General features: G+C 43.7%; 1 protein-coding gene across 3 annotated transcripts in view; it reads left to right on the top strand.

Moving 5' to 3' along the window:
• The first annotated feature begins 668 nt into the window (after positions 1–668).
• The window catches only part of csnk2a2b (casein kinase 2, alpha prime polypeptide b), a 65,148-nt gene continuing 38,791 nt past the window's right edge, over positions 669–27,025 (top strand). For all 3 annotated transcript variants that reach the window (XM_078544027.1, XM_078544025.1, XM_078544026.1), the window contains exons 1-2: positions 669–1,213; positions 26,247–26,358. In XM_078544027.1, the coding sequence (XP_078400153.1) occupies positions 1,110–1,213; positions 26,247–26,358 (216 nt within the window). In that variant the 5' untranslated portion in view covers positions 669–1,109. The remainder of the gene's footprint in view (positions 1,214–26,246; positions 26,359–27,025) is intronic.

Below are 27,025 nucleotides of genomic sequence, written 5' to 3'. Positions count from 1 at the left end.
GGAAATCCAAAACAAAAACAGAATTACCTGGAAAAACTCAGCAGGTCTGGCAGCATCGGCGGAGAAGAAATCAGTTAACGTTTCGAGCCTTCATGGCCCTTCGGCAGAACTGGAGCATAGTTAGAAGAAGGGAGAAATATAAATTGGGAGGTTTCGGATTTCCAGCATCCGCAGTTTTTTGCTTTTAACTTTATGGAGTTGACATGTGGGAGTGCGTTGGAATAGTCGAGACTGGAGGTGACAAAGACATGAATGAGAGTTTCAGCAGACCACGTGAGGGGAGATGATGGCCTTTTATTGGAATCTGTCCAAAGTGCCGTTAACCCGAGGAAATGAAACACTGTATCCTATGGGCTGAATGCTGTCACTGTCGACGGCAATATGGAAGCACCGCCACTGGATTCTGTAACTGGTGCGTCTCTTGTTCCATTAAACACAACTAGAAGCCGCTGCCTGTGGCAGTTCAACAGATGCCGCTAGGAGTCGCTTCCCGTGGAGTCTGCACCCGGCAAGGTTCAGATTGCGTTAGGAGCCGCTTGGAGCCGCTGCCGTTGGAGTCTCAGCCCCACGTCGCTTAGGTTCAGCTAGGTGCCACTAGGAGCCGCTGTGGCCGGCGTCCGTCAGCCCGTGCCCTCGGTCTCTTCTCGCTGACAGACCGGGCTTGTGACCGGTTTCTCAGGGTTGGGTCCGCACCCGGCGGAATATTTTCTTCCGCTGCGGGCCTCACTCTGGGAAGGCTGGTTCGCTTTCGTTGACTTCGACCCTCGGGCCGCTCCGCTGCCTGACCCTCCCCTCCCCACCCTACCCCACTACCCCGGCCCCCCCGCAACACCCCCCCCCCCCCCCCCTAGTTGCCCCGGCCTTGCCCACCCTCCCCGCGGCCCCGCTCTGATTGCCTGGGCCTTTTCAACCTTCCTCCCGCCTCGGGGAAGCTGTCACTGGCTCCGCGGGCCCTGTTGCTGAAGTGGGTGGTGGTGCTGCGTGGGTTGCGGCTGGGCCTGGCTCCTGATAGTCGGTGTGCCCAGTGGCGGTGCGGTCTCTCTGTCCCCCCCGCGGCCTCCCGCTGGGGATTTCGCCCCCTTGTCCCAGAGCTGAGCCCTGGCTCTGCCATGCCTGGTCCGGCTACCGGGAGCAGGGCCCGCGTGTATGCCGAAGTAAACAGCCTGAAACCCCGCGAGTACTGGGACTACGAGTCGCACGTTCCTGAGTGGGGGTAAGATACAATATATTGTAGCAACGAGGCTTGACTTGAACGTATAGGCATCTATCTGAAGGCGGGAATAAATAGACATTTTTTGGGTGGACTAATGGAAACGCATAGAGCATAATAATAGAAATGTGTTGAAATAATATATATATATATGAGTCGGGTGGATGCATAGAAGTGTGTATAGAATATATAAATAGAATATACAGAAATATGTGAAAATACACTAGAAATAATCTTTCCTATAGAAATGGGCTGTAACTGGCTTGATTATATAAATGTCTAAATGTTAGAGGCTCTTCAGTACTGAACTTAAGGTATTTTTTTAAACCCGATGGTGCATCATTTTTTTTTCAATGCTTTGTTCATGAACTGCCTCACACCAGAAGTCCACATCATTCAACTCTTGTTTTTGCAGTCATTAATGGTGCAGAAATGAAAATGAGTTGAACCATTAATGCCTTATAAACTTCACCATCTTCGAAAAGGAAACCATTGTTTGGGTTGCAAACTGTTGCTTAAGCTATTTGGAATGTTATTTGATTTCTTTGAATATTTTCCTAACTGCTGCCAGTGTAAGCTTAGCACCAAATGGATCCTCTTGGCTGTCTCTCTAATCTGAAACCTGAGCTAGCACTTGAGTATTATTGATGATTGACTTGCTAGCTCAGTTCACCGAAACCCTGAAAATTAGAACTGTCACTAGCATTGGGATTCTTCCCATTGCCTCAATATAAACCTGCAAGCTAACGATGCAACGAACAGGATTTTCCTAACTAGGCAAATGGCAAAGCTTGCCTGTACCCTGAGTGATTAAGACCTTATATGCTTAGGCTTTTGTCAACCTCTGCTTAAATATTTGCCCTAGGTAAGCATGACATGTCCCTACTGGGAAAGGCTGTGGCCTCCATAGTGAGTAAACCAAAACTACTTAGCAGATTTCTGAAAAACTTGGTTTGGTGTGATTAAGCATGGTGACTGGTTTCCATGTATACTAGACATCCATCTGACAAAAAGAAAACAAAAATTGCTAATGATTTGATGAAGTTTATTTTTCATTAACGCCCACTCTTGAGGGAGGTCACACTTGTATTTTTTTTGTTTTGTGTCGAACATTTGCTTTAGTGTAGAATTTTTATAAGAACAAGCTGTTCTTGTCATGTGAATTAAAAATACGTGGTGTTACTTGCTGCTGTAACATTGACAGTAAATGGAAATAAAAAGCAGGGCCAGGGTAAGACAGGCATTCCAACAAGGTTAAATGCAGAGTCTGGCCGCACAATCCAAAAGTATCCAAGGTGTTCCTGGTTGAGTTCGATGAGTTAATTATTAATGACATTTGTTTCCCTCGTGTTTTAAATTTAAGATGCAGAGGCATTCATTTCCACAAGTGAAACAAAGATTGATGATCCTCACGTGGTCAAAAGGTGTGTCCATTTTCTATGAAGCATAGCTTCATTCCAGGTAGCCTTGGGCGCCATTTATGTTGCCTTCGGACTGGCAGCACCTTGGACACAGTAACTGTATGTACACAGAATAACCCCTTACTCAGGTTGTCTGGTACCAGGGTTTGTTGTGATATACAGACATTAGGCTGACTTGAGGGTTGATTACATTGGTGAGCATACCTGAAAGGTTCTCGTACCTGTATGCAAATATCTCCCCAGTGAGAGGGTCCATAAGTATTTTGGCAAAACTTTCTCACAATGTAGACAAATGCTGGATGTGTGTGAATGTCTGAAATTTGAATACTTAGCTGTGTCTGTATCCATTTAAGATGCCCATTATAGGGAAGGGATTAAAGACTTTGAGTAGGTGGCAGGTTGGGGGGTGATTGAGGTTCCACATGCTAATGACAGCAGCTCTATTTTTTCTTCAACAAAAACAAAAATACCTGGAAAAACTCAGCAAGTCTGGCAGCATCTGTGGAGAGGAACACAGTTAACGTTTCGAGTCCGAATGACCCTTCAACAGAACTGAGTAAAAATAGAAGAGAGGTGAAATATAAGCTGGTTTAAGGGGGGAGGGTGGGACAAGTAGAGCCAGTGATAGGTGGAGATAATCAAAAGATGTCACAGACAAAAGGACAAAGAGGTGTTGAAGGTGGTGATATTATCTAAGGAATGTGCTAATTATGGGTAGAAAGCAGGACATGCAAGGTATAGATAGCCCTAGTAGGGGTGGGGTGAAGGAATCGAAAAGGCTAAAAGGTAGAGATAAAACAATGGATGGAAATACATTTAAAAATAATGGAAATAGGTGGGAAAAGAAAAATCTATATAAATTATTGGAAAAAAAAGGGGGGGGGGATCGGAAAGGAGGTGGGGATGGAGGAGAGAGTTCATGATCTAAAATTGTTGAACTCGATATTCTGTCCGGAAGGCTGTAAAGTGCCTAGTCGGAAGATGAGGTGCTGTTCCTCCAGTTTGCGTTGAGCTTCACTGGAACAATGCAGCAGGCCAAGGATGGACATGTGGGCATGAGAGCAGGGTGGAGTGTTGAAATGGCAGGCGACAGGGAGGTCTGGCTAATGCTTGCGGACAGACCGAAGGTGTTCTGCAAAGTTGTCACCCAGTCTGCGTTTGGTCTCTCCAATGTAGAGGAAACCGCACTGGGAGCAACGAATGCAGTAGACTAAATTGAGGGAAGTGCAAGTGAAATGCTGCTTCACTTGAAAGGAGTGTTCCTTGGACGGTGAGGAGAGGGGAAGTGAAAGGGCAGGTGTTGCACCGTCTGCAGTTGCATGGGAAGGTGCCGTGGGAGGGGGTTGAGGTGTAGGGGGTGATGGAGGAGTGGACCAGCGTGTCCCGGAGGGAACGATCCCCGCGGAATGCCGCCGGTGGCGGGGGGTGAAGGGAAGATGTGTTTGGTGGTGGCATCATGCTGGAGTTAGCAGAAATGGCACAGGATGATCTTTTGAATACGGAGGCTGGTGGGGTGATAAGTGAGGACAAGGGGGACCCTATCATGTTTCTGGGAGGGAGAGCAAGGTGTGAGGTCGGATGCGCGGGAGATGGGCCGGACATGGTTGAGGGCCCTGTCAACTACAGTGGGTGGAAAACCTCGGTTAAGGAAGAAGGAAGACATGTCAGAGGAACTGTTTTTGAAAGTGGCATCATCAGAACAGATGTGACGGAGGCGAAGGAACTGAGAGAATGGGATGGAGTCCTTACAGGAAGCGGGGTGTGAGGAGCTGTAGTTGAGGTAACTGTGGGAGTCAGTAGGCTTGTAATGGATATTGGTGGACAGTCTATCACCAGAAATTGAGACAGAGAGGTCAAGGAAGGGAAGAGAAGTGTCAGAGATGGACCATGTGAAAATGATGGAGGGGTTTGCAAAATTAATAAATTTTTCCAGGTCCAGACGAGAGCACGAAGCAGCACTGAAGTAATCATGGATGTACCGGAGAAAGAGTTGTGGGAGGGGGCCGGAGTAGGACTGGAACAAGGAATGTTCCACATACCCCATAATGAGACAGGCATAGCTGGGACCCATGCGGGTACCCGTAGCCACACCTTCTATTTGGAGGAAGTGAGAGGAGTTTAAGGAGAAATTGTTCAGTGTGAGAACAAGTTCAGCCAGACGGAGGAGAGTAGTGGTGGATGGGGATTGTTCGGGCCTCTGTTCGAGGAAGAAGTGGAGAGCCATCAGACCATCCTGGTGGGGGATGGAGGTGTAGAGGGATTGGACGTCCATGGTGAAGAGGAGGCGGTTGGGGCCAGAGAACTGTAAATTGTTGATATGATGCAGTGTGTCAGAGGAATCACGGATGTAGGTGGGAAGGGACTGGACAAGGGGAGAGAGAATGGAGTGAAGATAGCAAGAAATGAGTTCTGTGGGGCAGGAACAGGCTGACACGATCGGTCTGCTGGGACAGACCTGTTTGTGGATTTTGGGTAGGAGGTAGAAGCGGGCCGTCCGAGGTTGGGGGACTATCAGGTTGGAAGCTGTGGAAGGAAGATCTCCAGAGGAGATAAGGTCAGTAACAGTCCTGGAAACAATGGCTTGATGTTCAGTGGTGGGGGTCATGGTCCAGGGGGAGGTAGGAGGAAGTGTCTGCGAGTTGACGCTCAGCCTCTGCGAGTTAGAGGTCAGTGTGCCAGACAACAACAGCACCACCCTTGTCAGCGGGTTTTATGACAATGTCAGGGTTGGACCTGAGAGAATGGAGTGCAGCAAGTTCAGAGAGAGACAGGTTAGAGTGGGTAAGAGGAGCAGAGAAATTGAGATGACTAATGTCACGCCGACAGTTCTCAATGAAAAGATCAAGAGAAGGTAAGAATCCAGAGGGTCCAGGTGGAGGGAGAATATTGGAGGCGGGTAAAAGGATCTGTTGAACGGGGAGAGGACTCCTGCCCAAAGAAGTGAGCACGGAGACGAAGGCGGCGGAAGAAGAGTTCAGCGTCGTTCTGAGCCCGAAATTCATTGAGATGAGGGCGTAAGGGTATGAAACTAAGTCCTTTGCTGAGCACTGAACGTTCAGCGTCGGAGAGGGGAAAGTCAGGGGGTATGGTGAATACACGGCCGGGGCTGGGATTGGAAGACGGGATGGGGACAGAGGGACAGGCAGGGGTGGAGGGTCCTGGATGGGTGTTGGTGTAGATGAGTTGTTGGAGCTTGCATTCCTTTGCACCTGAAAGAAAGACACAAAGTTTCTTGTTGAGGCGTCAGCCCTGCTTCCTGTAAGGACTCCATCCCATTCTCTCAGTTCCGTTGCCTCCGTCGCATCTGTTATGATGCCACTTTCAAAAACAGTTCCTCTTACATGTCTTCCTTCTTCCTTAACCGAGGTGTTCCACCCACGGTGGTTGACAGGTCCCTCAACCGTGTCCGGCCCATCTCCTGTGCATCTGTCCTCACACCTTGCTCTCCCTCCCAGAAACATGATAGGGTCCCCCTTGTCCTCACTTATCACCCCACCAACCTCCGCATTCAAAGGATCATCCTCCGCCATTTCCGCCAACTCCAGCATGATGCCACCACCAGATACGTCTTCCCTTCACCGCGCCCCCCCCCCCCCCCCCCCCTCCCCCGGTGGCATTCCGCAGGGATCGCTCACTGCGGGGCAACCTGGTCCAATCCTCCATCACCCCCTACACCTCAACCCCCTCCCACGGCACCTTGCCGTGCAACACCTGCCCTTTCACTTCCCCTCTCCTCACCGTCCAAAGGCCCAAACACTCCTTTCAAGTGAAGCAGCATTTCACTTGCACTTCCCTCAATTTAGTCTACTGTATTCGTTGCTCCCAATGCGGTTTCCTCTACATTGGAGAGACCAAACGCAGACTGGGTGACCACTTTGCAGAACACCTTCGGTCTGTCCGCAAGCATTACCCAGACCTCCCTGTTGCTTGCCATTTCAACACTCCACCCTGCTCTCATGCCCACATGTCCGTCCTTGGCCTGCTGCATTGTTCCAGTGAAGCTCAATGCAAACTGGAGGAACAGTACCTCATCTTCCGACTAGGCACTTTACAGCCTTCCGGACAGAATATTGAGTTCAACAATTTTAGATCATGAACTCTCTCCTCCATCCCCACCCCCTTTCCGATCCCCCCCCCCCCGCCTTTTTTTCCAATAATTTATAGATTTTTCTTTTCCCACGTATTTCCATTATTTTTAAGTGTATTTCCATCCATTGTTTTATCTCTACCTTTTAGCCTTTTTCGATTCCTTCACCCCACCCCACCCCTACTAGGGCTATGTGTACCTTGCTTGTCCTGCTTTCTACCCTTAATTAGCACATTCCTTAGATAATATCACCACCTCAACACCTCTTTGGCCTTTTGTCTGTGACATCTTTTGGTTATCTCCACCTGTCACTGGCTCTACTTGTCCCACCCCCCCTTATACCAGCTTATATTTCACCTCTCTTCTATTTTTACTTAGTTCTGTTGAAGGGTCATTTGGACTCGAAACATTAACTGTGTTCCTCTCCGCAGATGCTGCCAAATTTGCTGAGTTTTTCCAGGTATTTTTGTTTTTATTTTGGATTTCCAGCATCCAAAGTTTTTTGCTTTTATCTTACTATTTTTTCTTCAGTCTGCTGTTCTGTCATCCAGTCAAGGATGAGTAGCTTGCTCCAGTTAAATATTTGGAAGACCTAAATCATCACCTCTTGATTGTCGACACAAGCACTATATCCTCCCCACTAACTCCATAACCTCTCTTTGCCCAACCTTGATGCCCTGATTTACCCCAAATTGACTTTCAGTCCCCTTATCCTCCCTCACAAAGAGTACCTGCTTCCACCTCCATAATATTGCTCTACTCTGTACTGACTTACACTTATCTTCTGTTGTACTCCTAATCATTAGCCTGTCCCTGACATGATTGCTCCAATGCCCCTCCCCACTGCTTGGCATTCCATCTTCCATAAACCAAAACTGTACTAGTTCTTCTACCTTACCCTGTACCAAGCCCCATTCACCTGTCGATCCTGTCTTTGGTTCCTCATCTTTCAACGGCTGAAACACAATTTATTTCTTCACCCTTGTGGTTAAATTCCTCCATGGCCTCCTTGTTTTTTCTAAACTTCTCTAGCTGTACTTCCTCTCTCTCCTTCCCCTCAACATATTCTTCACCCAGTTTTGGCCTCCAGTGCATCCCCTTTCTTTTCACTCCATCATTGACCTTGCTTTCAGCCCTCTTAGACTCTATGCTCTGGAATTCCCTTCCTTAGTCCAGATGCCTCTCCTCATTTGACAATAGTTAAAACCTATCTCCAAGCAAACTTCAAGTAACTCTAACTTATCCTCCTCCTGTGAAGCACCACAGACTGTTGAAGGTTTTGTGTAAATTCAAAATGTTTTGAGATAGGACTATTTGTGAACAAACAGCATTGGGCGTGTATGTGATATTCTTCACTTCTGAACCCTGTTATGACGGAGAGGCAGTGAGCTGGTCAGTTACTTCTCCATTTGTGACCTCCTGGTAGCTAGAAAGCAAACTATGCAGGTGTTGGTACATTTTATCCACTTTGTAGCACACAGGCTTGTCCAAGGTTTAATGTATTCCGCTCTGGGGGAGAAAATTAAAGGAGACAAACTTATTGAATGACCACTGTTGAACTTGCTGAGGGTGAAGCTAAGAGATCTTGGAGCAATAGAAGACTCAACACACCATGTTCAGTCATGCAGAATAGCAAACAAAGCAAACAGAATCCTGTGCTGCATTATCTGATCAGAATATAAATCTCAGGTTCACCTAATCAAGCAATAAAGTGATTGGGCTCGTCTGCAAATGGCTTAGAGACCTCCGTTCTGTCCATTAAACCACAAGGCCTGAAATTGGTGTAAAGTAAGGAGCATGAAGCTGATTCCCAATGTCAAGCAGTCTCTTGAGGAAAACTTGGAAAAACTTTTAAGACTTCAAATGAGATGAATGGGTGGGTTCTTTTAAAGGGTATCCAGGATAGTGTGAGGGGAATAAATGGTTAATCTGGAGCACAAGTTAAAAAATAACTATAGGATGATGAGATAAGGAGTAAACTAGAAAAAGACAATTTCTGGGTTGTTGTCAAGAAGCACTTTTACACAATGTGAAGGCAAAACGTCTGGAATCATTGAACAGGCATTTGGGTGCTCTAGTGTGGGCACATGAATGTCTGTTGAAGGATGAGCTAGGTGAGCCAAATGTCGTGTCTGTCTTTACTTTTGTGATCATTTGATTGGCAGTTTGTTTAGGAAATAAAGGCACCATTTAATTTAGAACAGCCAAATCTGCCTTTCATTGCAGAAAGATTGTAGCCATGAGGGAACAGTGATCATGAGTATCATGAGGTTCAGGCTAGCAAAGGAAAAGGACAAGGATCAATCGGAAGTAAAAGCATTAAGTTCGAGGAGGGCCAATTTCAGTGGGGTGAGAATAGATATGTCCAAGGTAAAGTGGAATATAACATTGGCAGGCAAAGCTGTAATGAAACAATGGACTGCCTTTAAGGAAGAGATGGTCTGGGTACAGTTGAGGTGCATTTACGCAAGGGGGAAAGAAATCAAAGCTAGAGCTCAATGGATGACAAGCAGAGTGAGTTAGAGGCAGAAAATGGGGGGTGCATGATAGATGTTAGGTTGATGATACAAGTGCAAACCAGGATGAATATAGAAAGCTGAGATGAGAATTGAAAAAGCAAATCAGAGGAAGTGAGAGAAGAGACAGGCTGCTAACATAAAAAGAAATCCAAAAGGCTTCTATAAGAACATAAATGGTAAAAGGGTAGTAGGAGAGGGATGGGGCAGATTAGTGATCAAAAAAGGGAGGTGCAGGCATGGTAGAGGTGACTAATTGAGTACTTTGCATCTGTCCTTCCCAAGGAAGGATATGGTACTAAAGTCGTAATGAAAGAAATGGTAGTAGAGCCATTTGACCAAGTGTGGCATCAAGCAACCATAGTAAAACTGCAGTTGATGGGAATTTAGGAAAACTCTCTAGTTGGAGTTGTACCTAGTGCAAAGGAAGATAATTGTGCTTGTGGGAGGTCAATCATCTCCATCCCAATGCACCATTGCAGGAGTACCTCAGGGTAGTGTCCTAGGCACAGTCCTCATCAGCTGCTTCATCAATGACCTCCACTCCATCATAAAGTCAGAAGTGGGGATGTTTGCTGATGATTGCACAATGTTCAGTACCATTCGTGACTTCTCAGATACCGAAACAGTCCATGTCCACATTCAGCAAGACCTGGACAACATTTCATGATTGGGCTGATAAGTGGCAAGTAATATTCACCCCACACGAGCCAGGCAAAGACCATCTCCAGGAAGAGAGAATCTAACCATCTCCCCATGACATTCAGTGGCATTACCATCGCAGAATCTCCCACTATCTAAAATCCTGGAGGGGGTTACCATTGACCAGAACTGAACTGTATATAATTACTGGGGCTACAAGAGTAGGTCAGAGGCTAGGCATTCTGCAGTGAGTAGCTCACCACCTGACTCTCCAAAGCCTGTCCACCATCTACAAGGCCCAAGTCAGGAGTGTGGTGGAATATTCTTCACTTACCTGGATGAGTGGAGTTCCAACAACACTCAAGAAGCTTGACACCATTCAGGACAAAGCAACCCACTTGATTGGCACCCTATCCACCACCTTAAACATTCATTCCCTCCACCACTGATGCACAGTGGCAGGAGTGCGTACCATATACAAGATGCACAGTAGCAACTCACCAAAGCTCCATCAACAGCACCTTCATAACCCATGACCTCTACCACCTAGAAGGACAAAGGCAGCAGATGAATGGAAAGATTACCACTGTAAGTTCCCCTCCAAGCTACGTGCCATACTAATTTGGAACTATATTGCTGATCCTTCATTGTTGCTGGGTCAAAATCCTGGAACTGCCCCCCCCCCCACCCAACCCCCCAGGGCATTGCGGGTGTACCTACACCACATGGACTGCAGCAGTTCAAGAGGTGGCCCACCACCACCTTCTCAAGGGCAATTAGGGGTGGGCATTAAATGCTGGCCTAGCCAGCGACATCCACATCCTGTGAAAGAATTTTTTAAAGTTGGAACACTGGATGGGTTAAAAATTGATAGAGGCAGGTATTAGACTGGTTGTATTTAAAGCTGGTCAGTCACCTGCACTGGCTCAGATGCCTTTGACGATACTGGGGGAATTAAGGGAGGCAATTGTGGAGGTTCTGACCATAATCATCCAGTCCTCAGACACATGGATGGTGCCAGAGGACTGTAGAATTGCAAATATCATACGCTTGTTTAAAAAAGGGTGCAAGGATAACCCAGCTACAGACCAGTTAGTTTAACCTTGGTAGTGGGAAAGTGTTTGGAGATGATAATCCAGGGCACAATTAACAGTCACTTGGGAAACTGTGATTGATTAATTAGAGTAAGCCAGGAAAAAAATTGTTAAAGGTATGTTGTTTTTAACTACCTTGGAGATTCTTCATGAGGTGACAGAGATGGGTGATGAGCATAGTGTGTATCATTTCCAAAAGGTGTTTGATAAAGTGCCACATAATAAGACTTTTCAGCAAAGCTGAAGCCCATGGAATAAAAGGGAAACTGGTAGCATGGATGTGAAGTTGTCTGAGTGACAAAATTTAGTAGTGGCGAATGGTTGTTTGCTTTTTAAACTGGAGGAAAGTATACAGTGGGGTTCCCCAGGGTCACTACTAGGACCAGTTGTTTTCTTGATGTACAGATATTAATGATCCAGACTTTGGTGTGTAGGACCCAATTTCAAAATTTTCAGATGACAAAGCTTGGAAATATTGTGCACTGAGGAGGATAGCAATTGACTGCAAGAGGAAATAGGCAGGCTTGTGGAATGGGCAGACACATGGCAGATGAAATTTAATCTTAATGCACGTAAGTGTGAAGTGATACTTTTTGGCAGGATGAATAAGGAGGGGCAATATAAACTCAAGGTTATAATTCTAATGGGGGAAACAGACAGATAGAAACACCTTGGGATGTTATATGCACAAGTGGTTGGAAGTGGCAGGGCAGGTTGAGAAAGATATATGGGACCCTGGCTTTTATAAATTGAAGTGCCGAGTACAAAGTATGCTGAGCCTTTATAAAGCGCTAGTTTAGCCTCAACTGGAATATTGTATCCAATTCTGGACACCACACTTTTGGAAGGGGGTAGTGTGAAGGCTTTTTGGAGAGGATCCAGAAAAGATTTACAGGAATGATTCAAGGGATGAGGATTTCAGTTACAGGAATAGATTGGAAAAGCTTGGACTGTTCTGCTTTGAGAAGGTTGAGAGGAGATTTGATAGGTGTTCAAAATCATGAGGGGTCTGGACAGAGTAGATAGAGAGAAACTGTTTCCATTGGCAGAAGGTTGGATAGCTAGGAGGCACTGATTTAAGGTGGTTGGCAAAAGAACCAGTGGTGACATGAAAAACTTATGCATTGTATGGATCCGGAATGCAGTACTTGTATGGTGCAGGCAGGTATGTGTCAGGGCTTTCAAAGCTGAATTGGATAAACAACTGAAGACAGAAAATTTGCAGGGTTACAAGAAAGGGGAGGCGTTGTGCGGGATTGTTATTGCAGAGACTCTATCCACATTTTGGAGCGAATGGCATCCTGTCCTGTAACCATTTTATGATGCAATGAAATATAATTTTGAGAAATTAGAATGTAGATCTAACAATTTGCCCAGTTTATTACAGACTTGCATTTATATAGCGTTTTTCCTATTGAACTATTTCAAAGTACTTACCTGATGAATCGCTTTCTGATATGAAGTTGATATTATAAAGTTAAACACTATTCTGTGTCAGTAACATGCTATAAAGAACCAGAAGATGAATGACTTTTTTTTAAAGGAGATAAGGGAGGAATGTTGGTCAGGACACTGCTGCTCATATAGTTCCATGGGAATCTTTAACACCTGCCATTGGTTTAACGTTTTATCTAATGGATGGCTCACTCAACACCATAAAATTATTTGTATGGGTTATGTAGTCAAGCTCCTAAATGGGGTTAAAACCTGCAATTTATGAATGATGCTGGCTAATAGAGCTAAAGACATCAGAGATATTCAACCTGCATCCTAAAATGAGAGTTGAATGGACTGGAGGAATGAGGCTCAATGAAATTTTCTTGGGAATTGTCTTAAGGTTGAGTGCATTCTCTGCTGTTGCAGTGTAAAAACCCCCTTTATGCATCAAGAACTGTTTAAAGACAGTAAAAACAGGAAATGGTGCAATAGCCAACTCAGCAGTGTTCAAAATACACGGGAGCAGTGGGTGAATTCGCCCTCAAATCTTTCAAGTAGCCCGTGTAAAATCAAAGACAGGAGCGAAAAAATAAACAAAAGTTTGCCCACTGACATATTATCTTAGATTCTGGCTCCTCCGTAGTCCAAACAGGGCTGAACAATTGCAGGTGCAGGCATCTCTGAGAACGAGATAACAATGTAGGGTTTGGAGCAGAAACAGGCATGGGAGAGAGAATTTGAGTAGTTGCTTCTCCAGTTGCAGATCCTGTGTCTCCCATGTTCGCTGCTCCAGCCACCCCAATCACAGTTTCCTTCCCTCTCAGTGTTGCTACTGCACCAGAGACAGAATCTATGCTTAGAGGAGCAGCAAGGGTGGGAGGTGGAGAACCTGTGATTAGAGGAGCTGGAGCAATTATTCTGGCCATGCAAGAGACTTTCAGCTGTGTCATTACCAATCATGTAAAGTGGAGGCCAAGGAGGAGAGGAGGCAGCTGGAAACCTAGTATTGAGGCTGCGAGCAGGCTCTGGGAGGGGGAAGCGCTTGTCTGAGAATGCCTTCATGGCTGCTTTCAGCAATGGTGTAGCTAAAGAGGAGGGAGAAGGCTGCCTGAAACCCAGTAACAAAGCCGGGAGCAGCACCCATGGGAGCCGTCACTCAGCCTTGCGCTAGCCTGGACCCAGCTCCCATCTGCAAAGACGGGACTGGGATTCTTGGCTGGCCCTTCATCTTTTCCCAGTGACAGAGCCTGGATGAGTTTGCAAGATGCCTTTTTGCAGGGCGGTGAAGTATGGAGAAAATTTGCAGAAGCACCGGTTAATGGGAGGGTTGGGGGCCTGGGTCTGGTTCTGGTGCCCAAAAAGGAGCAGCCTGTTAATGGAAGGGGTTCCGAGTCCCCATAAAGGAGCCACTGTTTGGTAAACTTAATTTTAAGCTTGCTTATGCTTCCTAAAGCTTATCCCACAAAAAACCTGTTTGAAATATGAACAATAAAGCTTTTGTTAAAAGGGAAAAAGTTGGTATTGGTATGTTAATATCCAAATGGTAGCAGACATTTCATAATGCTCAGCAAAAATTTATCCCGGTCAAAAAGAAGGATGAATCACCCGTGGTTAACTGGCGGTCAAGGAGAGTATCCAATCAAAAACTAAGGCATACAAAGCAGTGAAAACAAGTGGTAGGTCAGAGGATTGGGGATTTTTTAGGAACCAGCAGCAGATGGCTAAAAAGCTAATAAAAGAGGGAGGAAATTGATTATAAAAGTAAATTGGCAAGAAATATAAAAACAAACAGCAAGAGCTTCTATGGGTATATAAAAAGAAAGAGAGTAGCTAAAGTGAGCATGGGACCCTTGGAGGATGTGACTGGAGAATTGATAACGGAACGGGAAAATGGCAGATAATTTAAACCAATGTTTTGCATGGCCTGTATCCAAGGGTTTTAAAAGAAGTGGCTGCAGGTATAGTGGAGGCATTGGTCGAAATATTCCAAGACTCTCTGGATTCCGGGAGGGTCCCAGCGGATTAGAAAACCTCTAATGTGACACCCCTGTTCAAGTAGGGAGGGAGACAAAAAGTAGGAAACTGTAGGCCAGTCAGCCTAACATCTATCGTTGGGAAAATGCTAGAATCCATTATTAAGGAAGAAATAGCAGGACATTTAGAAAAGTTTACAGCAGTCAGACAGAGTTAACATGGTTTTGTGAAAGGGAAATGATATTTGACAAATTTGCTAGAGTTCTTTGAGGATATAATAAGCAGAGCTGATAAAGGTTAACCAGTAGATGCAGTGTATTTGGATTTCCAGAAGGCATTCGATAAGGTGCCATATAAAAGGTTATTGCACAGGATAAGAGCTCACGGTATTGGGGGTAATGTATTAATTTGGATTGAGAATTGGTTAACACACAGAAGACAGAGTCGGGATTAATGGGTGTTCTTCAGGTTGGAAAGACGTAACTAGTGGAGTGCCACATGGATCAGTCCGAGGGCCTCAATTATTTGCTATCTATATTAATGACTTGGAGGAGGGAGCAGAGTTTAATATATCCAAATATGCTGATGATACAAAAATAGATGGGAGGGCATGTTGCAATGAGGACCTAAGGAATTTGCAAGGGGAAATAGACAGGTTGAGTGAGTGGGCAAAAACTTGGCAGATGGAGTTTAATGTAGGAAAGTGTGCACTTTGGTAGAAAAAAATCAAAAAGCAGACTATTATTTAAATGGAGAGAGACTCTGAAAAGTGCAGCACAGAGGGATCTGGGTGTTCTTGTGCATGAAACACAAGAAGTTAGCATGCAGGTGCAGTTAGTAATTAAGAAGGCAAATGGAATTTCGGCCTGTATTGTTAGGAGGTTGGAGTTTAAAAATAGGGAAGTTCTTGTTACAGCTGTACAGGGTGTTGGTGAGGCCACACCTGGAGTGCTGTGTACAGTTTTGGTCCCTGTATTTAAGAAAGATTACATTGGCATTGGAGGCAGTTCAAAAGAGATTCACTGGGCTGATTCTTGGGATGAAGGGGTTGACTTATCAAGAACGGCTAAACAGATTTGGTCTTTATTCATTAGAGTTTAGAAGAATGAGGGGTGATCTAATTGAAACGTACAAGATTCTGAGCTGGCTTGACAGGTTAGCTGTTGAGAAGATGTTTCCACTAGTGGGGGAATCTCAAACTAGGGGATGTAGTTACAGAATAAGGTGACACTCATTTAAAACTGAGATGCGAAGGAATTTCTTCTGAGTATAGTGAATGTCTGGAATTCTCTACCTCAGAGTTGTGGAGGCTAGATCACTGAAAGTATTTAAAGAGGAGGTAGATAGATTTTTAAAATATCAGGGAGTTGAGGACTATGAGGAGCTGGCATGAAAGAGGAGTTGAGGCCTGGGGGAGATCAGTGATGATCTTATTGAATGGCGGGGCAAGCTTGAGGGGCCCAATGGCCTACTCCTATTTATATTCTTATGATAGCTTGGAGCTTAGTTCTATTTGAGTTTCTATTGTTTTCTATTTCATTAAAAGATTGATTCCCCCCAACCAGCTCCATTTGCATGTGATCCCCTTATTAACTACACTCCAGAAGCTTGACACCATCCACGTTCATAGCACCCTCGCCTTTGAATCAGAGGGTTGTGGGTTCATGTCCCACTCCCGGAAACCAAGAACTGTGATTGTACTCGAAAAAAAGAGTTGCAGTCTGTGACTGTTGATAACTCGAAAGAGTATCCACGGCAAAACAGCCTGTTTGATTGGCAACCCATTCACTACCTTAAACATTCATTCCCTCCACCACCGCTTGTTGGCAGCTGTGTACGCCTTCCACTAGATGCACTGCAGCAATTCATCAAGCCTTCTTCGACAGCACTTTCTAAACCCGCAACCTTGCCCACCTAGAAGGGCAAGGGCAGCAGATGCATGGAATACACTTATCTGTAAGCTCCCGTCCAAGTCATTCACATCCTGACTTGGAACTGTGTTACCGTTCCTTCACTGTTGCTGAAACTCCTGAAACTCCCTTCTTAACAGCACTGTGTATGTACCCATACCAGATGGATTGCACTTCTCAAAAGTAATTGGGGATTGGCAAGAAATGCTGGTCTTGCTGGTGATGCCCACCTCCTGTGAAAGTATAAGGAAACACTAAAAAAATAAATTCCAACACACATTCAGAAGGCAATGTTACTATGTGACTGAATCACCTAATAAAGGAGTTAGTGATTATGAAAAACGCCTGAAAACCAAAAAGTAGCCCTTGATTTAAAAAAACATTTTGACTCCTGTCAGACAGTATCTATGGAGAGAGAAAAACAGATTTGATTATTCAGGGCAACAACCTTTCATCAGTTTAAAGGCAGCTAACTTTGCAATTCTTGGCACAGAGGAGTCTTGACTGATATTTTACGGAACTCTAGCTTGTAAGAGAATCTGAAGATACCCTGCTGAACAACAGAGAACTCCCTTGAGAGAATTTCTAAAATGAGTGCAGCATAATCTCTAGAGTTCATGTCTCCCAAAGTGAAACTGCAGAAGAGTCTGCTGAGCAGCTGTACCAATAGTGAATGTGATGCAATCTCCTGCTTCGATGACACTTATTATCAAGTTGGCTTAAATAAATATCAAGAAAAACGGTAGATACTTGGAGATAGAATGTCTGTGATTAGCGTTCATTGCTGTGATTAAAATGGAAAGCCTTTGAGAGGGTCATCTGATAGCCAAGTGAGCAGGAGTGGTTCTGAACTTTTCAGTGTGAGGGACTGCTGTAAATGTTGGTGCATTCCTATTTGATTTTTTGAAAGATGTATCAGTTACCCAAAGGAAAATGGTGTTATCATTGCAAAACATTTTTAATATATAACCAGATATCAAGAGTGCAAGCTAACAAGTACGGAGAAATATATGGATTGCAGCATTCTCAAGACATTGTGCTTTTACAACATTTCGTATGTCCTTCCCCCAGACAGAAATTTGATGGCCTCGCAGATATCTAGGGCTCCAAAAAGTCCAGTTTAAACACTTGGATATGTTTGCTGTACTCATTCACTGGATTTCTCTACTTCAGCTAGGCTGTCAGGGAAAGGCAAGAGGACTGAACTGGGCACTCTAGTTTGTATTATTGGGAGAGGGGCGAAAAGCAGAAAAAATTGAGATTCAATTGTTTGCTATCTCATTGGAAAACAATTGAATGCTTAGGGTAAACTGAAACAACCATGGTGGGCCTTTTTGGGTGATGCAGAAGGGGTCTTATCCTTCAGCTAACCTGTGCCAGCTAGTAACTGGCAGGACTGGGAGCATGTGACTTTCTCTGCCATGCAGTAATGCAGCTTTGTTAATACTTCTGAGTTTCAATTGAGAAGTACAGGATATTTGCTTTTAGCAAGCTGACCTTGTGCCCATTGCAGTCCCCAGGCAAGAACAAGAAGTTTATTAAAAAGAGTATGTTATTGCACTTTGCAAGATGAGGAGTGTTGGTGATGAATGAAATACCAGTGACATTTTAATGCCTGCAGGGTGAATTGCCCTCTGCGCTGCCCCTTGAGAACGTTTCCATTTTCACTGCCAACAATTCCACAGCTGCTCAGTTAGACTGAAGTTTAATATATTTCTTTCCTTTCTAGTTTTCCCACTTTTCCTCTCTGGTGGCATGCACATTTGTGCTCCTTTTCCACTGGTACCATCAGTCCTCTGGTTCTTCAGCCAAATCTGTTAAATGTGATTCTAGACTGAGTTAAAGGTTATTCTAACTGGCCTCTCATCTTCCACCCTCCATAAACTTGAGCTCATCAAAACTCTGCTGCCATGATTCTAAACTTTCAGCAATCTCTCTTTCTTTGGCTTGTTGGATTTTTATCTGATTCTCTTGTGAAATACCTCCCAATGTTTTATTACCTTAAGGATGCTATATAAATATAAGTTTTGTTTATCTTGCACATACAAAGTGGCCCAGTAGAAGTGATAGGAAAACCTAAGATTTCATTTTATGCCAAGTTAGACCACAGATGTGCTATTGATCAAGATTAAAATATCTTTATGTCAAAGGTGCAAAAAGATGCGTTTTACCACCAAACCAATATGGGAGCTTTGAGTTTGCAAAACTATTCCAACTCTGTGTAGTTCTGTCGTGTGGGGCGCTGCAAGTAACTGAGTTGAAATTGACGCAAATTCATTTTATGTACAGTAGCTGTAATGCCTATTCATCCCAAAGCCAATAGACTGCATTAATTTACAGCATCATCCAGCCCCTGAAGGCAGAGTTATTGCTGTATACTACAAGGAGCCATGTATATTTATCTTGATGGTGTCTACTGTGTGCTTCAAGTACCTGGAGGTGAGCCTTGGTGGAGCAGAACAACTTCCTGGCATCAAGTCTGTGACTGGAATATTCAGAGTCTGCTTCAGGTTTTGCTACCCAACCCCCATCATCTAAGCAGTAGTTATTTTTTTATCTAAACAAAATATAGACATTCTAATCACGCTGACCCCAGCGGAAGTGAAAAGAATAGCTAGTGTTGTAACAGCACTCATAGCAGTCTGTACACAGCCCAGAGCTTTTTGTTACCCTCAATTTTCTTTCCTTCTGAAAGCCCTCACTGATATGGGATTATGGTTACTAGGTGCCAGCAGTTTGACTACTACCCCTGAGTCTGGACTGAGGTTTAAGGGCATTTCAAAAGTAAATAACATACTCTAAGACAGATGCACTTAAACAGTCCTGAGCAGGGCTTACTGAATAACAATCAGAAATGATTTTTTCTGAAAGAAAAACAGAAGATTCTGGAAAAACGCAGCAGGCCTGACAGCATTTGTGGAGAGAGAAACAGAGTTGATGTTTCGAGTCCGTATGATCCTTCTTCAGAGCTACCTTCTTCAGAAGAAGGGTCATAAGGACTCAACGTCAACTCTGTTTTCCTCCCCACAGATGCTGTCAGACTTGCATTTTCTGTTTTTCTTTCAGATTTCCAGCATTTGCAGTATTTTGCTTTTATAATGATATTTTTCCTCTACATAATCCAAGGACATGGTATAGTTGTGGTGCTCCAGCTCCTGTTTGAGTTCACATCTGATATGTATACCATTAGTGATAGTTAAGGCATTGAGACTGAGTAGAATGTTTGTGATCTACTTGTAAGATTCTTCACGAACATATGGAGAAGTTCAGTTTAAAGTTGAGCTTTAGTGTCACGGTAAGCATAGTGAGACTTATGCACTTCAAACTTACAGGCTTTAAATGGAAAAAATGAAATGTGCAGTAAGTTGTTTTGTTTGGCTAGCAAGCTCTACCTATTTCATTTTACAGTTAAGTACTGTACACTAGTGCACAGCCCCAGCATTGCTAGTAGGTCTGAGGATGGCTAGGTTGTACTGCCATCCTGTGCTATATACCACACCCCCTCTTGTTCAGGCTTGTCAATCTGTCTATTCAGTGTTCAATTATTCCTGCTGTGGTTGCTTTCTCCTTTGCATTCTTTTTATGCAAAGTCCCTAGGTCGTTTTCTACCCAAGCCACTTCGAAGGGTAGTGATGTCAACAGCATTAGTTTGCCTAGGACCACTTAAAGACTGGAGACTGGCCTCAACTGATAAAGATTCTTGATTGAAGTTTATAATGAACCCAAGTTTAATAGGTAACGAACTTTGCATTTGGTAGTATTTGTGCATGTTGTCATTGGCCCAAATATTGCTGGAATGGGGTATCTGGCATATGGGCTGTTAGACTCTTTCCTGCACCCTTCAGCTCAAGAAAGCAATTTATAGGGCGAAGCTTGGAGCACAAGCCGGTAATGATGCAGCAAGCGCAGAAGCCATCTGGAATCTTAGAATGATGGAACCAACAATATCTCCATAACAAATGAAATTAAAGCATTGAGAAAGAAGCACATAGGCAACTAATGAGGAGGGTGAATTAGAGATAAACCAGATATAGAAAAATAAATGAGCGAAAGTGGGATTGGATTGAGAGGGAGGGAGAAAAAGAGATCAGAAGGAAAAGTGAGAAATGTCATTGAATTTATTTTATTTTAAATCTCTTGAGATGAGTGTACAACATTCAGGAATGGGACTTAACAGTTTAAATCCATAATTCCCAAACTATTTTCTAATGTAACTCCATTTTAACATTTAAAAATTAACGTGAGCCAGACACCAAAAGCAAAACACCAACAAAGCATAATAGTAACATTCAGTGTATAATTATTGGTTTGCATTTTATAGATTAACATGTGCATCATATAAATATGAAAATCTGTTTTCAAAATACTTGTAAAAGTTGTATTATTTTATGTACTCATGTAGGTTTCCCTGGTGTCAAAAGACTTAGTGAACCCCCTTCTTTACCCCCCCTCCACCAGCCCCTCACCCCTCAACCTCCGCATACATTATAATCAACTCCCCTCCCTATATCCATGTGCACACTGTAATCAGCTCCTCTCTCCAACCTTTCTCTAGTTTTGATCTAAGTTGCCAGTGCCTGTGAATCAGACATTCCAGCTCAGAGTAAGGAGCCTGCAAGACAGGCGACTCGCAGTTTGGGAGCCACTGGTTTAAATGGTTACTTTTCTGAGCTGGAGAGATTGATTGTCAATGCATTAGCAATTATGTTGTTAAAAAGGTATTTATGCTGTTATGCACCAGTTCTGACTTTTTGAGGCAAGTTTAGTTTGCAAACTCAGCAAAAAAGTAGTAGGAAGCTTGAGGGTGAGCTGCAGTTTTTGTGAGACTAGCAACGGAGTGGTATAAACTGACCAGCAAGTTATTGCACTTCACAACTCAGTGTACATTTCATTTTCAGTTGCTCCTTCAGTTGAGTTTGCTGGCTGATTGTGCGTTAATACTGGTGTGCATTGTGAACTCCTCATTATTATTCCAACAAGATTTGGGCCATTACATTATAAACTGAAACCTGGTGAATCTCTGCATCTTCCTAGCTTTGCTTTACTGGTATTGGTCTACAGCTCAGTCCGTCAAAAACAAAAATATTAACAGTCATGGTTCCTAATGGCCAATGAGATCACTTAAAAGTAATATGAAGAATGATTACTATTGGTAAATGAGGCGAATGTGAATGTGCCCACTAGTAAGTGGGTTCCAAATGACACTACACAATCATGAAGTTTATGATTGCTATTGACCAATGAGATTGTTTGTTTGTGGGATTATTGTGCTTTCTGTGAATTGCTTGCCACGTTTCCTACATTGCAATAGTGACAACACTTCAGAAATACTTCCTTGGATGTCCTGAGGTTGTGAAAGGTGTTATATAATTGCAAATCTTTTTCTTTTTATGGATAAATAGATTTACATGAACAGACATGTTCTGTGTATTAAAAACTGATTTGGCCACAGCTGTCTGGACCCAAAAAGGCTCAAAAGCTTCCTCCAATTTTTTTTGAATCTGAACAAACATCCTTAAGACTTTAAAGGTGGAATTTTATTCAGGGGTCAAATGAACTCTTTCAGAAATCTGCAGTGAAGAGACATTACGGACTCCTAAAGTAAACACGCATAGTTCTGTATGAGAGGAGATTCGTTCTTGGAGAGTCTCTGATGTTGTCTAGTTGTTGCTTCTTTACTGCTGTACTGCTTTCCTGATCTGACTTCAGAGATCAGTGTTGTGAATCCCCCCTACCCACAAGTGGGTATGATATGATATGATATATAGAATTTGACTCCTGTCTGCTGCTGGACCTGGTTTGAAAGGTGTTGGAGGTTATTGAATGATGCTGCTGCCCTTATTCTTGCTGCAAGGAGAAAAACTCCATGTATGTTGTAATGACAGGTGCACCCAGGCGGCATAAGTGAGTTACAATCTGATGGGGAATGATGCTGCAGCCCCCCGGCAAGTTATTGACCTGGTTAGGAAACTGGCTCAGCAGTAGGAAATAGAGATTGATAATGGATAGCTACTCCATAATTGGCAGATGGGGCCAGTGTCCCACAAGGATCTGTGATGGTGCCTCAACTGTTCTTCATATTTATGAATGAATTAGATCATGGAATAGAATGTCACATATCCGAATTTACTGATGACATAAAAGTAGGTGGCATTCATCCACTTTGGCCTAAAGTAGAATAAGATACAGGTACAGTGTCACAAAATCGACAACCTCGGGACCATGGCCATGCAGGATTTCAGATCTTGCTGGATTTTGGGTCAGGCAGGTCATGTGGGGTCAAGGGTTGCTCAGAGCATGGGAATAGACTGGCATGCAGATGTGAAGGGGATAACTAGTCTGGTGCAGCGCTGCATCAACGCAGTGCCTCTCCGAATTTCCCAGGTAAGTTTAAAGTTGATGCATGGCACATTCTAAAAATGTCCAGCTTTCGGACAGCTCTGGATTTTGGACAACTGGATTTGACAAACTACTGTACTTTCTAAATGGTGAAAAGCTAGTGATGGTCCAAAGAGTTGTGGTCCTTGTAGGTCATTAAAATGTCATGAACAGGTACAGAAAATAATCAAAAAGACCGATCTAATGTTGACACTTATATCTTGACTAGAATACAAGGGGGTAGAAGTTGTGCTTTGACCATATAAAGCTCTAGCTAGATCTCACTTGGAGTACTATGAGCCATTCTGTGCACTACACCTCAGGAAGGATTATTTGGCCTTGGAGGGGGATGCAGTGCATATTTATCAAAATGATACCTGGACTTCAAAGGTTTAATTTTATGGATAAATTACATAAACTAGGGTTGTAGTCCCTGGAATTTGGAAGTTTAAGTGTTGATTTAATTGATGTTTTCAAAATACACTGGGAGATGATAAATTGGTTAAAGTGACATTATTTCTGCTGATTGTGTCTAGGAGTAGGGGGGGGCATGGTCTAAAAATTAGAGCCAGACATTTCAGGAGTGAAATTAGGAAGCACTTCTACATACATAGGGTGGTAGAAGTTTAAAATTCTCTCCCAGAAACAAAGTTATGCTAGATCAATTGTAAATTTTAAATGTGAGATTGATAGGGTTTTGTTATCCAGAGGCAATAAGGGAAACCAGGCAAAGGCATGTATATGGAGTTAGGTGGCAGATCAGCCATGATCTCACTGAATGATAGAGCAAGCTCTAGGGCTAACTATCCTACTCTTGTTCCTGCCTCCACTCAAAATGGCTTCACTCAAGATTGTGCTCACCAGCTAATAATAAATCGTGTCCTTTAGAGAAACTTAAATAGGAGCAGTTACAAAGTTAAGACAGCAGATCCATACAAATTGGAGTTTTACTAAGCACTGTGCTCACATGTTACTGTGCAAAATGTCAAAACAGATCTTAAGCCTGCTTTCTAAAGGTTTATTGCAGTTCAATATTTCATCACTGGATATTATTTCAAGAATAAGCAGACCACTTTACTTCAGTACCTTAATTCTTTTCCTTAACTGGGAGGTGATGTGCTGTGAGACTTCTGTTGCTCCATATAGAAGAAATGCATGAGACTTAGCTGGAGTAACTCCTGAATTTTACACTCCTCCCTTGGAATGCAGAAATGAAATATTGCGCATGCTGAACTTGAGATTACGGTCCAGATCAAGAACTCACTTAACAGGGAAAGCTCAAATGCATACCCATGGCATGGTAGAGGATTTTGATACTCTAATATGTGCCACTTCAGTGCACCACTGAACTTTCAGAAGTTTGTGGCTGCATACAGCCAGGAATCAAGTTGTTTTGATATGTGGTTTTTCCTGTCCCACTCATGGACCAGCAAAAAAAATCAAGGGGTAGGAAAGGAGGATTTTGGCCAACTTACATTGGACACTGTTTTGGGGTTGGGGGAGTGTGGAAATTGGTCCATTTTCTATATTGCAAGTTAAGGTCCTCCACCATCCACAAGCACTGTATTCTCAGTGATTTAGAGCTGTAGCCTATTGGCACCACAGAAAGTATTTCACATCTCCGAAACTGGATGCTCAAGTAATTGCATAATTTTAAAAATTCATTGACAGGATGTGGAATTTGCTGGCTAGGCCATCATTTATTGCCCGTCCCCTAATTTCCCTTGAGAAGGTGGTGGTGAGCTGCCGCCTTGAACCACTACAGTCCTTGTGGTGTAGGTACACCCACAGTGCTGTTAGGGAGGGAGTTCCAGTGGCAGTGAAGGAATGGAGATATATTTCCAAGTCAGGATGGTAAGTGACTTGGAGGGGAGCTTCCAGGTGGTGGTGTTCCTATGTATCTGCTGCCCTCATCCTTCTAAATGGTAGTGGTCGAGGGTTTGGAAGGTTCTGTCTAAGGAGCCTTGGTAAGTTTCTGCAGTGCATCTTGTAGATGGTACACACTGCTGCCACTGGTTGTCAGTGGAGAAGGGGGTGAATGTTTGTGGAAGGGGTGCCAATCAAGCGGGCTGCTTTTTCCTGGATGGTGTCGAGCTTCTTGAGTGTTGTTGGAGTTGACCTCATCCAGGCAAGTGGAGAATATTCCATCACACTCCTGATTTGTGCCTTGTAAATGGTGGACAGGCTTTGGGGAGTCGGGAGGTGAGTTACTTGCTGCAGGATCCCTAGCCTCTGACCTCATGTAGCCACAGTATTTATATGACTGGTCCAGTTCAGTTTATGGTCAATGATAACCCCCAGGATCCTGTTAGTGCAGGATTCAGTGATGGCAATGCCATTGAATGTCATGGGGCGACGGTTAGATTCTCCCTTCTTGGAGATGGTCATTGCCTGGCACTTGTGTGGTGCAAATGTTACTTGCCACTTGTTAGCCCAAATCTGGATATTGTCCAGGTCTTGCTGCATTTGGACATGGACTGCTTCAGAACCTGAGGAGTTGTGAATGGTGCTGAACATTGTACAATCACCAACGAACATCCCCACTTCTGACTTTCTTATGGAAGGAAGGTCATTGAAGCAGCTGAAGATGTTTGGGCCTAGGACACTACCCTGAGGAACTCCTGCAGTGATGTCCTGTAACTGAGATGATTGACCTTCAACAACCACAACCATTTTCCTTTGTGCTAGGTATAAGAGTCCAAGCATCAACGCCACCAGATATACTTTAGTGTAAAGTGGGCATAAGTTTGTCATAGATGGAGAATGCCTGTTGTATAAGGTTTTTCCCCCCCAAGCACAGTGTAGTTGATGGATGCTGCCTGGAATAAGAGGATGGAACAGGGTAGACAGTTTCCAGTAGTTTACAAGTTTTAACTATTTTTAAAAAAATGTTGGGGGGGTGGGGGGAGCAGTGACTTCTTAACATTGCTTATTGAGAGATTGTGAAATTCATTTTCTTGATTAATGGTTGTCGTTGAGGTAGGAACTATCTCAACATTCAGAGTTAGATTGGATGTGGATGAAAGAAAATAAGATAAAGGGCTTTAGGAGCAAAGCAGGTACATTTGACTAGAATTGTATGTACGCGTGGAGGTGTTACTAAGGTGGACTGGTTTCGTCAAATGGCCAGTTTCCGTGCTGTAATTTCTATGTAGATCAAATGTGCACTACAATGTATATGTATTGCACACTTTATATCTTTTCTAATTTATTCCGTGCTTTCACAAGTACTTGATTTAGCATGCATCAAATGCCAGCTTTACCTTACTACTGCAGTTGCTTTAGATATTAATCTGAACTGAAGAAAGAGGATTGATGTCAATAGTGCCTTGTGCATTGGAGCAGGTTGTGAAGTAATTCACATTGCATTCCTTGGAGGAATGGGAGCAACGCCAATGATGTAGAAAGTGTCAAACGCTTGGAGGAAGGATTTTTAAAAAACGGCTATAGGCTATTAGTTGCTGAGTACTAAGTGTTATTAGATTGACTAATTAATCATGAATAGGAATTGATAGAAATGCACAGCAAATTTCAGGCATTTGAAGAATAAAATGTTTATTTTTTTGCTTTGCCACAGTAACCAGGATGATTACCAGTTGGTGCGAAAACTTGGCCGTGGGAAATACAGTGAAGTATTCGAGGCTATTAACATAACAAACAATGAAAAAACAGTAGTCAAAATTCTGAAAGTGAGTATCGTCTTTTTCTGTGCAGTTTCTCATGGTCTGTCATCTGCATGTGGGGTCAGTAATGAATTATTGTCAGTATTTTGCACAGCGTGAATATTCAAGGGCCATTTTCCATCTGCTGCTACCTCACTTCTTGCTCGTATCCAGTTTTGCTCACCTTTCACCCTGCTGACCTCCACTGGCTCCTTGGTCCCCTGTGTATTAAATTTAAACTTTCACCTTCAAATCCCTCTGTAGTCCAACCCCATCCTATCCCTGCTGTCTCCTCCAGCCTTCTGTCTCTCTCTACTGCATCCTCTCTGTATAACCAACACTATTCTGGTTATGCCAAACTCCAAACACTGCCCTGTGTGCTTTCTCGCTTGTTTAAAATTTAGACTTATCTCACGGCTCCTTCTCTCATATTTCTCCTCATGCTGTTCAACGCCTTGCCACCCACAGACGTACTTGATCTAACAGCCTACACAGATTTATAACCCCAGATTTGGCGACTAGGTAGTGCTAAGTTTTTTTAACTCAGGTCTGGGTCCCAATCTAAGCCAGAACAATAACATCTGGTTATAATGTTTTTACTTGAAATGAACTTTGGGCAGTGGTAATTCACTTAATAGTGAGTATGAACCCACAGCACAGTGGGTGTACCTATACCACATGGACTGCAGTGGTT

The sequence above is a fragment of the Cetorhinus maximus genome, chromosome 6, assembly GCF_964194155.1.
Source record: "Cetorhinus maximus chromosome 6, sCetMax3.hap1.1, whole genome shotgun sequence".
NCBI lineage: Eukaryota > Metazoa > Chordata > Chondrichthyes > Lamniformes > Cetorhinidae > Cetorhinus > Cetorhinus maximus.
Note: the sequence above shows the minus strand (reverse complement) of the source record. Positions and strands in the feature narration are given on the sequence as shown.